This window comes from Terrapene carolina, unplaced genomic scaffold (assembly GCF_002925995.2).
Source record: "Terrapene carolina triunguis isolate 2854851 unplaced genomic scaffold, T_m_triunguis-2.0 Scaffold193, whole genome shotgun sequence".
NCBI lineage: Eukaryota > Metazoa > Chordata > Testudines > Emydidae > Terrapene > Terrapene triunguis.
Window position 1 is genome coordinate 7,588,803 of NW_020664544.1, and position 15,163 is coordinate 7,603,965.

A 15,163-nucleotide genomic window follows, 5' to 3' on the forward strand; every position below is an offset into this window, starting at 1 on the left:
CCCCTCCCCTCCCACCCACCCCCCCAAAAAAACCTTCCAGCCAAAGCGTAACTTCCGACACACACACCCTCGGCTGTGAGCGAAACCCCCTGGGGCCGGATGGACCACGACTCCACTCCCCACGCCTCCCCCCCGGGCCAGGCTTTTAAATCCAGACTCAAGACCTCTCTGGGTTTAAGCCCAGCAAGTTCTCATCGATTTGAGCTGCTTGTTTAGTTCTGGTGTCTGGGCTGCATGGAATCAAAGGTGCTCCAGAGAGATGCGAGGACCCCACTGCTGAGGAGGGGGGCAGCCGCCAGGACCCATTCGTTTGTGCCACCCGCTGGGGCCTTGATTGTCACGGTGGAGAAAATCACAACGGCTTATGGCCAGATAGGGAGTGACCAGGGCCTGAACTGCTGGCGCCCCCTAGAGGGGATGGATGCTACCGGCATCCTCTGGGGCTCTCTCTCTCTCTCTCGAGAGGAGAATTAGCTAGAGGTGCCGTTTGGTAAAACAAGGTGTCTAACGAGCGTGTCATTGATTTCACAACCTTCTTCTTCTCTGAAAGGTCGTTCCACATCCGCGCCAGCAGCCGGGTCAGTTCGCTCTCGGAAAGTTCGGGTCGCTCTTCCTGCAGCTGCTTTCGCTTCTCCTCCGAGAAGATAAACATAGCAGAAATGGGCCGTTTGGGTTTCTCAGAACCTGCCTGTTGAAGAGCACAAAGGGTCTTGGTGTGGGGTTGAGTTTAAAAAAAAAAAAAAAAAAATATATAATAAAAAAAAAAAAAAAAAAAAAAAAGGGCACAAAAAATCCCCCAGCAGCTTCCGATAGTCAAAAAAAAAATCTGAATTTCCTTATGTTCTTTATTTTATTGGTTTAATTTTTCCCTGCTGGCTCAGCAGTTACCATCCAGAAGTCTTGAAGCTGGTTTAGAAGTAACTGGCTCTGCCCCTCTACTCTCACGACACGCACACGCACCCCCTGCGCCGCAGCCGGCCCCTCACCTTGCCAGTGTCTGGCGATGACTTTTTGGAAGCTGGGCTGGTGGCGCCTTTCTTGTTCGCTCCGAGCATCTTCTCTTCCCCCAGCACCCGCTGCTGTTCCTCCTCGGGCAGGCTCTGCATTGCAAGCAAAGGCGGGTGGGTCAGAGAGCCCCAAAGAGGCGCGAGCGAGTTTTCAAAGGAGGAACAATCCAACGAAAAGGGAATGGAACAACAACAATGCTGCTGTTTTAGTCTCACTAACGCCTTTGAGCATTTCAAACCACACGGGCCTCGGATTCTCCTGCTCCAGAATCTGCCTACTAGAGAATCTCCATTAGCTGTACTGGGCCTATGACACAGTGCGGGATTTCCAGTCATATCCACTAGAGGGCAGTGGTGCACCTAGGCACTAACCAATTCCTCACAGTAAAATGTATATGCCCATTTTAGAGCTGGGAAAACAGAGGTACAGAGAGGAAGTGACTTGCCCAAGGACACCCAGCGAATCTGTGGCACAGACACAAACAGATCCCAGGAGTCCTGACTCCCGGGCCTGTGATTTAGCCACTAGACAACGCTTCCCTTTTAGGACTCCAGGGATAGAGGGGAAAAGGACACCCCCACCTGAAATGTTTGGTGCGATAGGTACCATTTTCCAAATGCATTGGCACCTTCCTAGAGCACCGGGTTTTAAACCGGCGAAGGTGCCCAGAGATTGGTTAAAACACCACGTGACAAAATGGGCCCATCCTGAGACAGCTAAGCCCAGCGCTTCAGGGTGCGGGGCTCTCCCACAGCACGGACAGATACCAGCTCCGACCCGAGCCAGTCCCTGTCCCACCTACTCAGACAAAGAGGGACCTTCTCTCCTCCCCCAGAGACAGGAAGCTTTATCCTGGGGGAAGCGGGTGGGGAAACAGACCTGTTGGGTTTTCCACCCTTGGTTTTTGCAAACAAAATCATCGCGCCCATCCAGACACAACACAGGGGCTGGCAGCTTCCAGACGTTTTGGAAAAAGTAGCGCCCGGGTCAAAACAAGGCCAGGCCCTGCCCTGCCCTCCCCCACCAGCTGAATGAAGGCCAAATCCCCACATGCTGGGAAGATGGTGGAAACATGGCGGGGGGCCGGAAGGGGGAGGGGATCACACACACACACCCCTGGATTCTCTCTCCGCTCACACCCATTTACATTGGAACAGCTCCTCTCACTCCGCTAAAGCTCCTCTGTGCAGGAGACGGCGCTTTCTCCGGAGCTGGTCAGAGACTGGGGAATGAATGGCCATCCCGGACATTCACCGGAACAAAACCCTACCAAAACAAACCCTCCACTGCCCACACCGTCCTCCCCCGGGGAGAGGGAAGGAACCACATGTGACAACTGTTAATCAAGTTGCTTAATGCATGACTGGAAGGGGCTGGGATACTGCAGTGATAGGGGGCGGGATAAGACCCAATATATAAAGGAACAGACTTCTGATTGACATCCGCCCCAGCGAAAGGAGACAGCTGGAGCTGCACCTGGGGAATACAGGGATACCATCGTGCGGTGCCTGCCTCTTTAGCCCGTGCTGCAGAGAAAGACAGGCCCTCGCGCACACAAAGCGCTCCCCCCACCCCAATTGTGCACCACGATCAGTTGCCCACGCAGAACAAAACAGACGAGCCATGTAATGAAATGCCAAGGGAAGGCTGGCCAGGGCCCCCTCACGGAATGAGCTGGGCCACCCGCCGCGTCCCAGGCGCACCCACCTCCAGGAAGCGAAAGAGTTCGATTTCGTAATCTTTCTTCCTCTGGTGGAAAAAGCAGCAGGAGAGAGAGAGAGAGAGAGAGACGGTTACTAGGAGACGTCACCTCCATCCCCACGCACCAATCGAACACCCAGCAAAATCACAGGGGATCTGTGCCTTGGCGTCAGAGCCCAGCGCCGCACAGCGAGAGAGCCGATTCCCTCGGCCCGAGCCTCTGGCACCGACCTCGCCCACAGTCAGTGCTCGAGGCTTCTAATCCCATCTCCCCGCTGGAGGATCTCTAAGCACTTCACAGCCCCTAATCACCCCTTGCTTCATCTGAGGCTCGGAGAGGGGACGTGACTTGCCCGGCGTCATGGGCAGAACCCAGGCGTCCGGCTTCTCTCCTGGCACTCGTTTCTCCAGATACACTCAGCGCCTACAGCAGGTGGGGCTCAAACCCAGACCGATGATTTAACGCGGCCACTCGAACTGCCAAGACAGCTGCAGAAACCGGCTGTTTCCAGCTGTTCTCCCCTTCCCCAAACTCAGCTCCACTGACGTGCGGGCCCCCGGTCTGTTCACCTGATCACACTTTTTGTGGTACGCGTCCTTCTCCTTCTGGGAAAGCAGCTTCCACTGCTGGCTGCACAACACCATCCGCTCCGTGCTGGGGACATCCTTCATGTTGGCCATCAGCTCCGCACAGTACAGAGAGTAGCTATTCCTGTGAAGCAATAGTGGCTGTGAGGCGCTAGGGGTCACCACTCCTTCCCCGTCCCAGATGAGGGTCCTGCCCACACATGGCCATTGAAAATTCCCCAGCGGTGTTCCCTCTGGGGAATAACTTGGGGGATTCCAGCCTGCTTCCTCAGGTTCACCTCCCGTCCCAGTCTACCCTGCAGCATTGCTGTGCGCTGTTCAACAGCTGCCGTGCTCAACTCCAGAGGAGGCTACATTTCAGTGGTGCAGCGAAAGAGAAGGGAAGCAATTTCTGGGTATAATCATAGAGTTTTCATAGAATATCAGGGTTGGAAGGGATCTTAGGAGGTCATCTAGTCCAACCCCCTGCTCAAAGCAGGACCAATCCCCAGACAGATTTTTGCCCCAGATCCCTAAATGGCCCCCTCAAGGACTGAACTCACAACCATGGGTTTAGCAGGCCAATGCTCAAACCACCGAGCTATCCCTCCCCCTATAATCCCAACTATATTGTCCTCCAAAATCTGGAGCAGCCAGCGTGTCAACTGGCTGGATGCTGCGAAGTCAGTGCCACTGAAGGCCAGATTACAGGCCCATGCCCAGGAGTCACATGATTACTCAGAATCCGAGGGTATGTCTACACTACAGGAGCTACACTGCAGCTGTGCCATTGTAGTGCAGACGCATCCTACTTGATTTTCCGTCCACTGCAGTTAATCCACCTCCCCGAGCAGCAGCAGCTAGATTTTTTTCAACACCCCTGAGTGATAGTGAGGTCGAGCTAAATGTTAAGTACAGAGCAAGGCTGATCTCTCATTTAAAAAAAAAATGAATAAAAAAGTAAGGCTAGTCCTCGTGGTTGTGAAGAAAAACTTGAAACCGTGATCTGAGCGCAACAACAGCCCGAGTCTGCAGAGAGCCTGGAACGACAGCTCGGAGGAGGAGCTCAATGGGGTGTTAACTCCAGGACTCACCGCCCTGGAGCACCCTGCCAGTGCCCACCCAGAAGAGGGCTCTGCTGGTAGGAGGAGAGCACAGGGAGCCCAACTGTCCCCCCAAGCAGATACATCCAGCTGCTGGGGTGAGGAAGGGCCCAGTGGGGCCAAGCCACGGAGGGTGGGGCCATGAGTACGAAGCCAGGAGGGGTGTGCCTAGGGCCCCAGATTGCCTTCTTCCAGTTCTGCTTTTCCTGGACCCACACAGGCGAAGGAATGGAAAGCCCCAGATCTCCCCCTTCCCCAAGAAAAAGCAGCACCAGCCCCACCCCCGAATTGCAAGGGACTTACGGAGGGGGCTTGGTGGGTCGCCCGTCGAACTTGTCCTTGAGCTGGCGTTCTGCCTTGGTGAGGGTGGAGCGCGTGACGCCTTCCTCGAGGTTCATCTCCGGGTGCTTCTGGATGTAATCCCGCATGATCTCCTGTGGACGGCAAAGCAGCCGGCGGGTTAAGGGGGCCGAGCCGACGCCCGCCAGCACAGGGAGGGGAGGAGGAGAGAAGCCAGTCACCTCCCTACGCCTCGCCCATCTGCCCTCGCTTTCGAGAGGCAATGGATCCCAAGCTCTGCGGTGGAAGGCTCTGAGCTACCTGGGCTGTGGGCTAGCCCCACAATGAGTGGAAGGAGAGGGGCCTGCATCCCTCAACAGAAACCCCTCAGGCTGATTACAGAGAGGGGCTGGCCGGCTCCCAGAACGCCCCTCGGCTGGTGGCCGGGAGGTGGCGCCCGTCAGGCCGGGGAGAAGATGGAGGGGAACTGGTGACTGTTCCCTACCTCGTACTCCTTTCGCTGTTCCAGGGCCTTATGAATCCATTTCAGCCTCTTTTTGTCGGAGAGTTGAGACCACTGCTTGCCCAAGGCGTCCTTCACCTCCTTCGTGGTGGCCTGAAAACCCAAAGCCAGAGGTGAGGGCACAGGGGTGAAATGCGGGCCCCGCCCGCCCTCTCTCCCGCCTGGGATGGCGGGGCAGCGAGCCCAGCTCGCGGGGACGTGGGAGGGGAGTCGCCTTTGCGCTGGGGGGGATCTCACTGCTCTGGGTCCTGCAACGGGGCTCGGCACTTCTCTGCGCCCTGGGAAACACAGCGATCCTGGGCGTGCTCACTGCACCGTCCTGCCCCTACGCGCTGCGTCTCTTCCCTAGCCGCAGCGAAACCAGTGCTCTGCCCTCTCTCTCGGGCACCGGGTCTGCTCCCAGACACACGGCGCCACTTCCTTACCTCTGTCCGGACAGCACAGGACTTCTGCTTGGTGCCTCTTCCTTCAGGCCCCCTCCCGTCCCCGGCTTCTCTCCTCCCCCTCCCATGGTGTAAAGACACACACACACATAGGCCACATCTCCACAAGGAACTCACATCCGGACGCACTTTCAGGTAGATTTTCTTCTCGTGATTGTACCACAGCTGCTGTGGGGTCTTGGGTTTCTCAGGGACATCCGACTTCTTGGCGTTCTGAATAAGATCTGGGTGGTCTTCCCTTCACGCAGCGGGGACAAGAAGCGGGGGGTGAGCGTCAGAGGCAGCGAAAGGAAGAGACAGACCATAACACTCTGATCAACTGGGTTCCACCCTGGAACATCTTGGCCCGGAACTTAAGAGGGCTACACACCGAGGCCTAGAACCTCAGAGGTATTTAGGCTCCGCATATCCATTGATTTTAATGGACGATAGCAGTCTAAATGCCTTTGAGGATCAGGGCCCTAGCGGCTTAGGAGAAGGGGAAAGGCCCAAGAAGAGAGTCAGGGGGTCACAGGAATTGGAGCTAGAAGAGATCGAGGCCATACTGCAGTGGGGGGCCAACGTAGGATCCCTTTAATGTATTTAAGGACCCCATCAACTTGGCCCCCACCATTCTCTTGGGGGGAGATGGATCCCCAATGTCTGCACTCTAGGGCGGCTTTGTCAGAGAAAGAGCCTTCTACTGACCTGCCTGCTCCAGCCCGGGCCTTAGTCTGCGTCCCCCCAGGACACCCAGCTTGAGAGCCAATGAAACCATTCAGATTCAGCCTTCCTTTCCCTTTGTTCCCCGCCGTCCTGTTCCTCCTTGTTGTTCCCCCCACAAAGGGCTCCTCCCTCTGTGGGCGTTACACGTCCATGCTCATCATCCCCCATTAGTCGGGACAAACACGGCTCGAGATCGCCCCCGGGAGACGCGGCCAGTCAGTGCCCTACCTGAATCTTGCCAGGTTCCGCTCAAACTCCTGCTTCTCCCGCTGGAAGTCCTGGATGTATTTCGTCTGGGAGGGACAAAGGAGCCGGGGTGTTAACAGGGGAGGGGAGCCAGCGGAGTCCGACGTTCAGCTGCCCAGCAGAGGAAGGGAACCCCCGTGCGCTGGGAGGCTGGCGCCCAGTCATCTCGGCCAGCCCTGCAGATGAAGCGTTTGACCCCTGCAAGGTGCGGAGTGCCCTGGCTTCCACTGGGGTCCATGGGAGTTCAGGGCTCGCAGCTCCCTGCAGGATCGGGTCTGGAAATGGCAGCTAGAGGCTGAGATTTTCCAAGCTGCCTAAGGGGGTTAGAGGCACAATTCCCATTTATCCTAAGGGGCACTGAACCCCTAGGCAGCTACAGAGAGATCCCAACCTGGCCGTTGCCTAGAGCAAGGCAGACCGCGGCCTGGTTTCAGGCCAGAAGGCCCTGGCGCCAGGTAGTCAGAGGGGATGTTTATCGCTGTCCCACGTCCCGTCGATACGCGGTTTAGCGCCGAGACCTCTGCGGGGACAGGCGAGGGCTTAAACATAAAGCGAACGGCGCATGCAGCTGCCGCTCCGATGGAACGTCTGACCCAGCCGGGTGGGCGGCCGCTGGGCCGGGGCATGGGATGGATCGAGCCAGGGTGACCTCTTGGATAGAGCCAACATGTCCCGTGAAGATCTGAAACTGTCACAGCAACGGCTCAGTCCCTAACCTCTTCCGACTGCAAGGAAAGCCTTCCCCGGGGGACCTAGAGCAGGGCAGCGTCGCTGAGCCCACAGATGGGCAGCCTGGACCCAGAGCGCCGGGCGCACGTTTATCTCACTGCGCAGCTGACCCTGAAGCCTAATGAGGATCAATCAACGTTGTAACCGTTTTGCCGCCGACCGTTTCAGTGGAAAAATTACGGGGGGAGCTTGGATACCACCCGTCTCCCCACCTACACCGCCCCCCCCCCAACAGATCCCAGACTCTACAGGAGATCCCAGAAAATACTGAGTGCGGGGGTGGGGGGGGGAATCTTAAGAGCCCAACAGGTTTAAATATATAATACCAGCCAGCTATTTGTGTAGCGCTTTTCGCTCAACGATCTCAAAGCGCTTTCCAAAGGAGGTCAGTGTCATCATCCCCATTGTACAGACGGGGGAAACCGAGGCACAGAGCAGTGACGTGACTTGCCCAAGGTCATCCAGCAGGCCAGTGGCTGAGCCAGGAATAGACCCCCACGGCTCCCGTGTCTCAGTCCCGTATTCTACCCATCAGATCACACACCGCCTCCCTGAACATGCCCTGTCCTAAGGACTTGTGGCCCACCTGAACCCTGATCCTGCGTGGGCAGACTCCAGAGCCTGCCCAGCTCCCCCCCAACCGACTACAAGGGGATCTGGCTGCATGGAGCACAGGATCACAGCCTAAGTCGTGTGTGTGTGTGTACGTGTGTACGTGTGTGTGTACGTGTGTGCACGCGAGAGAGAGAGAAGCTCCCAAGTCCCCCATTCCGTAGCTCCACGTACCTTTTTCTTTTCGGGGAGCTCCTTGTATTTCTTGGACAGGATTTTGGTCAGATCCAGGTTGCTCATTTCAGGGTGCAGCTTGGCGTATTTGGCTCGCTTCTCCATGAAGAAGCGGAAGTAGGGCGTCAGGGGCTTCTTGGGGAAGTCGGGGTGTTTCTGAGGGAAAGAGGACAATTACAAACATACATCCCTATGCACACCATGTCCCTGTAAGGGGACGGATGGCCCAGTGATTCGGGCGCCAGCCTGGGACTTGGGAGACCTGGTTCAGTTCCCGGTTCCGCCACAAACCCCTTGTGTGACCAGGGGCAAGTCACTTAGCCAGTCTGTGCTTCAGTTCCCCATCTGTGATGGGGGGGGAAGCGGGGAAAACAGCACTGCCCTGCCTCACGGGGGTTGTGAGGATACACACACAGCAGGCTGTGAGGTGCTCCATGCTATGGGAATGGGACCCATACGAGTACCTAAGACAGATAAATAACAATCCTTCAGATTTATCAAGGCCACCAAGGGGCTGCCCTAGGCTCTCCAAGACCATTTACACACAGTAATTAGGCCTCCCAGCCCCTCTCGTGAGGAGGGTACTAGTGTCATTTTAAAGACGGGGGAAAGGAAACTGAGGCACAAAACAGGGAAGTGGCTTGACTCATGCTGAGAATCTTGACTCCCATTTTGTGTTGTAGCCACTAGACCGCGTTGCCTCCCCGAGCCAATTCGCGGCCCCCTGCTCTGAACTTAAGACACAGGTTATCAATAACACACCCATGCCTGTTGTACGTAGTTCACCTGGTCACCATACGTGGCTAGTACCCAGAGCTTTCCACCTCCAACGTGCTTTACAAACGTTAGCTAACTGATCCTTCCCAGCCTGGGGAAGCATGTCAGTGTTGTCATCGGTCAGAATGAAGCCAAGTTTTCCCCCACTGAGTTAGCCCCGGAATGGCCCATTAGATCAATTAGTCTATTTCCCTGCCAGAGAATATCACAAACGGGAGACTTGACGTGTGATGCATTTTCCTGGACTCCAGTACAGAAGACAACTCCCGCTCCTCCCAATGATGGTTAAGGCAATTCTGCTGCCCCCTGCTGAGATCCCCCAGCCTGGACAGGGTGGGACACGAGACCCCATTTGTTGGCCCCGTCCCTATCACCTACCTTGAGCTTTTTGCCCTTGTAAGGATTCTTTACATGTTCCTCAGCGTCCATGATCAGCTCTGTCAGCGTTCGGAATTTCCTCACCTACAAGAATAGGCGGGGATCAGTTCCCACGACAGATCAAACAGCACCATGGTGATAACAGATGGACAGATCACAAGCTGGGGGGGGGGGGGAAGAGGGGCAGCTTTGCCATTTGTACAGCGCCGGACACTTCGATGCTAAACCCTACAACGCTCGACACTTCACTAACAATGCTGTGGCTCACTGTTTGAGCCCTCCCCCAAGCAGGGGGAGACAGGTCAGTGTCATCCCCACTGTGCAGAGGGGCATAGGGCAAAGAGTGGGGGAAGGGACTTGCCCACAGTGAGCCACTGGCTGAGCCAGAGCTGGGGGAGAAAGTTAACACAAATGATTGAAAAACCCAAGTCTTATGGCCGGGTAATCAGACTTCGGTTGTTTAGGTAAGGGAGGAAGGGGACTCGGGAATTCCTGGCTCCCACACCCCTGCTTAGACCACTCACTCCCCTGCGCTACACAAAGCCATGGCCCGATAGCACTGAGCGTCAGGAGAGCGCCCAAGGTCGTCGTGTTAAACGCGCGGAGGTTACCTCGGTGGAGATCTCCATCCACTTCATCTTGCACATCTCGCCCGAGAAGTCCTTGAAGGCCACTTTGTCCCAGTCCAGATGGGACTCGGTGGTTTTGAATTTGCTGCCGTCGTTGGAGGGCAGGTTGCCCTTCATGCACTCCAGCAGGGTCAGCATGTCCTCCTGGGACCAAAGGTCTGAGCAAGGAAGAAAACAAAGGATCGAAACCACATCGCAGCCAGCCGGCCCTCCCTGAGGCTGGAGGACACGCAGCTCTGCGTGGAAGCTTTTCACCGAACGCCAGCGGAGCGACAGCCCTTTAACCCAACGCAGCCACAAGCAGGATCGCACCACAGCACCCAGACGTGGCCAGCTGCCGCTTGCAACCAGCATCACCTTTATTAGAGCAGTGCAGCATGCAGAGACTACAGAGCCCAGCATGACATTCTCCCCTGTGGGGCAGACAGACTGGTCTGGGTAATTAGGGGGATCACCAGCTATATTTCCATCCTCTTCTGAAGGCCAAAACGTCCCAGCTCAGGCAGAAATTTCACTCAGCGTGCGCCAGAGGGGTGTTTTTTTTAAAGCAACAGCAGACAAGCCGGTAGCTGTTGCGCTGCAAGTGCTGAGGACTGTTTCTTTGACGCAATAAGGCAAGAGCTGTTGAGTTTACCTGACGGCCGCTTGCAAGGATGTTCTCTTGCTGAGGGATGTTTTTAACCTCTCTCTGCACGGCAGGTTGGCAAATCTGGGCAGCCTCCCCCCAATTAAAAAGGGATGCCTAGGGGCACTGGAAAGCCGTGGCTACAGAACTTCCCTAGGCTCAGAAGAGCTCGGTTTATGCCACCCTAGAGCCTAGCAGAGATCCACAGTAGCGGATGAAGGACACAAGTCGCTATGGCCCTTTGACACCAGCTGGGCTGGCGTGGTGGGGCTGCGGGACAGGCACCTGGCACCCCGCTCAATTCCCCCAGTGCAGGAAGCCCCTATGGCTGGAGCAGGGAGTGGGTCAGCTGGAGGAACGGCGGGGCCACGGCATTCTCACAACCTGGCAAAGCTCCACAGGGACATCAGTTAGAGGAACCGGAACCACCCCTGCAGCCTGCTGAACTGGGGAGGCACAAACTGTCTCCTCTCTGTCCCCGGGCAGAGATAAATCCCCCCCCACTAAGACTGTCTAAGGGCCAGCCCCGTTGCTCTGTGGTTACCGCATTGCCAGGCAGATGCTCAGCCGCTGCCGGCCGGCCCATGGGGGCAATCACCAAACCTGCATGCTGCCCCCTGGAAGAAGCAGGAAGCTCCCAGGGAGGGAGGCGAAGGGAGCAGCTGAGAGGCAGGGCAGAATGCACAGCTAGAAGCCTGGAAGGTTTGTGTCTAATTGCCCTGCTTTCTACCCCCTAACGTCAGCCCTGGCTTTTATATGCAGGGAAACAGTTGCTGTGGCATAGGTGGGCCATGGAGTTTTTATAGCATGTTGGGGAGGCCACAGAAAGAAAAAGGTTGAGAACCCCTGGTCTCGATAATACTTAGTCCTGCCTCAGTGCAGGGGACTGGACTAGATGGCCTACTGAGGTCCCTTTCCAGTCCTACGTTTCTAGGAATTTGATCTGGGCAGCAAAATGGCAAACAAACCCTATATATATATTCACATACAGTAAAGTTAAACAGACTAAATGCAGTAAGTAAATGGAAGTTTCCCCACCTAACAATACTTAGCCTTTACATACCAGTGTTTCCTCCCCACATTCCTCCCACTGCTTCTTTTTAAAATTCCTTCCCCTCCTTTGTTAAAATCCTTGATTCACCAGGGGAACCCACAGGTGCATAATTCTGGGACACCACAGCTACCGGAAATCTTATGGAAGTCCCACTTTGTCCACCAAGTTGCATTCTTGGGCATGCCCAGCAAGTCCTGGATTTTTACAAAGGGGGCAAGTAAAGATATAAAAACAAACACAGGTTTTTGGTATTTCGCTGCCAAGTCTTCTATATTCTACAGATTTGTACTTCGGGTCTGACTCAAAGCCTGTGGGGAAGCTGCCTATTGATTTCAGTGAACGCTTGATCAGACCCTCAATTCAAAACCACCTTCCACTATGCAGCTCACCTTTCAAAGGCTTTTGATTTGAAGTGAAGGGTTGCAGAATTTTAACCCACGACATGGGATAAAACTGAGGTTTGCAAAGCTCTGTATGGGATAAGGACACCTAATTCCCATGAAAATTAAAGGGAATTAAAAGTTCAGATCTCCTGAGATTTTCAGAGCTGGCCATCCTAAACATTTGCTGTTGGGGTTTTTTCTTCTCCCCAAATTAAAAACAATCTGATCTCTTTAGCATTTGGAAAATTAACAGCTGATTAAAATGGTAGACAAAGTTCACAATGACATGTTAAAATATATTGGTTAGACTCCCAAGTTCCAGAGTAACATTTATTCATATACTGCTTTCAATCCACACACACACAGTTCCCATCAGTGTCAAGAGTTTTATGCAAAGAGCCAACCACGGTCCTTAATATCACACAGCAGAGGTTAACAGGACAATAGTGAGGCCTAAGCCGACCCCACGTGTACCTCTTGCTTCTGGGTTTCGGGGTGTACCATAATGGATTTCCCTGCTCCATTCTTGGGAACGGCCAGTTTATGGAAACGACAAAAATCCTGCACTCCTCTCAACCACCCAACTCCAGTCCTTGTGTACATGGACACAGTGCCACTGAAATCAATGCACCTGATTCTACTACGGCATTGAAATAAACTTACCTGATTATACCAGGGCATATTTGGTTCAGCAAGCAAGGGGTCTTTGTACGTCCCCAAGTCCCCGCATGCCTTAGCTTTGTTGCTGCAGAATCTCCCCTCAAAGCACTCCCCAGTTAGACTCCATTCACCAACCACCTCCATTTTGGTGGCAGACCGAGGGGGAGGAGGGCTGTGTGTGTGTGGTGATTTTAAGGTAGGCTAAATTCTGTCAGATCTTAACAATTTCCCTTTCACAGCCTCACTATACCTGTCAATCAAATGAGCTACCTGACAGACCCGCATGGCTCATTAATATGCATTTTGTGTAGCTACGTTACCAGATCCACCGCTCCCGAGCAAACCCTGCAGTCATCTCCTGGGGTCTCTGGCCTATGACTGCACCCTATACCAGATGCTTCGAAGGAATGCAGCTGCCAACTAAGCAATGATGTACATGGGTTGCCAGGGGCGGGGAGGGATTTCTGCTGCTCCCTAGAGAAACATGGTATCTGATCTTCCATGTCACCATCTTAGCTTGCACAGATACAACTTCTGGGCTCTGATCTGGCAGTCTTCGAGTCCCCAGGATTCAATGGGAGAAGTCAATGGGAGCCTTGGGCATGCATGCAAGGAATGGACGGGAGTCGGTTCTTTTATCGTTCACGGTGGGTGTGGCTCCAGTATTGGTCTCTTCGTTTTTCCCAGGGCTTTTCAAAGCGCTTCAGGCAGCCATTTGCAGGGTAAAATTAACACAGGACGCCTGATTCTGACCTTATCAGTGAGAATTATTATTTCTTTGCAGTATCGTAGCGCCCAGGAGCGCTAGTCCTGGCCCAGGCTCACATCGTGCTAAGGGCTAAACAAACAGGGGGGGGGGAGGGGGGAAGAGCACCTTTTTCTAGTCAGATTTGTACCTGTGTGGGGCTAAAACCACTTTAAAAATTAAAAAAAGAAAATTGGATGATCTAGGAGGTGGAGGCCAGCTCCAATGTGAACAGTTGCAAGGTTTTTTACCCACGAAAGCTTATGCCCAAATAAATCTGTTAGTCTTTAAGGTGCCACCGGACTCCTCGTTGTTTTTGTGGATACAGATTAACACGGCTACTCCCTGATACTTAACTCCAGCAAAGTCAATGAAGCTGCATCCGATCACCTCAGGTATGGATCTGATCCCGTCTGTTTCGTTCGAATGTTACAATCATGACACAAACCAATAAAAGTTGGCCTCGATTTTGCATTTCCTGGCTGGCATCCATAAACTAGTCCGCCAGGCCCTTTTCTACATCCACAACTGGATGGAGTGGGGCTGGAGCATCAGCCTTAACTCTGCCGGCTTTAGCGGCCACTTTAAACGTTAAATAATTTTATTGAGTGTCCCCAGGAAAGGACTAGCAGAAAGCAGGGTCTGAAGGTCAGATCCATGTATGGATTCTGGATTTGCTCGAACTGCTAGGTACAGTTTATTACATCACAACCAAGGCACCTTTCTAATTTTTAAACGCTGTTGCAAAGACTCGCACAAGTGCTTAACTACACACACACGTAAGTAGTCTCATTGGGATTACTCATATGCTTAGATCCTTGCAGGATTTTGGGGGGGTGGGTACACAGAGAGGATCTCAAAGCACAGATCCCTTTCAGATGGGGAAAGCCTGGGCAACAGGGCTGCTCTCACCTTGGTTCTTGGGAGCTGTCATTTCCAAGTCTGTAGGGCAATCTGCTTCTCCGTTCATTCTCCACCTGTCTGACCCAAGGGCGATCCCTTTTGGGTCTCTCCTGCTGTCTCTCAATCTACCTTAAATCAACCAAGCTTCACTCTAAAAGCAAACAGAAACCGGAGCTATAAACTCTGGTTGCAGAAAACTTGTCTTCCCTGGTCTCTGAACCAGCCCAACCGTGGAGCTGAAACCGCTTCTCTGAATTAAAATGGGCTCCTTCCCCCAGTCACACCAGAGCCAGGAGAACTCGGCTAACTGCACCTCCTTTACCTGTTGCACCACTGAAAAATTGCACCCTGGTGCCAAAAGACTGGGTAGGTTAGGGATGGGGTGAGGGACCCAAGGGCCCAGCTTTCCTCCAGTGGAGAGGGAGGAAGCGGGAGTGGGAAATGCGAGAGCATGGAGGAGTGGGACTGCGACCCCCCCCCCTCCAGTAGACTCCTCCCATCCATATCTCTATCCCGCACTGAACTCCTGACCTCTTCCTCCTCTCCCCTGTGGGAAGGGGGACCCAGAAGAAGGCCAACCCCAGAGACAAGGGGACAATGGGAGCCCAACCCCTTTTCATAGACCCATAAGTCAGAGAGCCCAGAAACTCCTCCCAACATATGGGGAGTGGGAGCTGGATCAGGGGCATTGGAGACATCCGCATGTATGGGGGTCAGAAGGATGGGGGAGCTGAGATCGAGGGAGGAGGCTGGGCTGTGATGAGGGACCCCCAGGCAAGGGGAGGGAGAGGGCTGGGATTGTGGGGTGGGGAGCAGAAAGACCTCCAGCCGGGGAGAGGAAGGGGCCAGGGTGGAGAGAGCTGGACTGGGATCACCGAGGGGGAGGGGAGAGACACAGACAGGCAGGGGGAGGAGGAGG

At 54.3% G+C, this 15,163-nt stretch overlaps 1 protein-coding gene across 5 annotated transcripts in view; it reads right to left on the bottom strand.

The window, feature by feature from the left end:
• UBTF (upstream binding transcription factor) overlaps positions 1-15,163 on the bottom strand; it is a 28,801-nt gene that overhangs the window by 6,773 nt on the left and 6,865 nt on the right. For 3 of the 5 annotated variants that reach the window (XM_026654840.2, XM_026654838.2, XM_026654839.2), the window contains exons 2-13: positions 14,254-14,395; positions 9,857-10,032; positions 9,246-9,329; positions 8,091-8,246; positions 6,558-6,622; positions 5,742-5,862; positions 5,164-5,274; positions 4,683-4,813; positions 3,280-3,421; positions 2,716-2,757; positions 987-1,100; positions 533-688 (exon numbers count right to left, since the gene is read on the bottom strand). In XM_026654840.2, coding sequence (XP_026510625.1) covers positions 533-688; positions 987-1,100; positions 2,716-2,757; positions 3,280-3,421; positions 4,683-4,813; positions 5,164-5,274; positions 5,742-5,862; positions 6,558-6,622; positions 8,091-8,246; positions 9,246-9,329; positions 9,857-10,032; positions 14,254-14,311 — 1,356 coding nt within the window. In that variant the 5' untranslated portion in view covers positions 14,312-14,395. The remainder of the gene's footprint in view (positions 1-532; positions 689-986; positions 1,101-2,715; positions 2,758-3,279; positions 3,422-4,682; positions 4,814-5,163; positions 5,275-5,741; positions 5,863-6,557; positions 6,623-8,090; positions 8,247-9,245; positions 9,330-9,856; positions 10,033-14,253; positions 14,396-15,163) is intronic. The other 2 variants (XM_026654841.2, XM_026654842.2) reach the window with 2 other exon arrangements.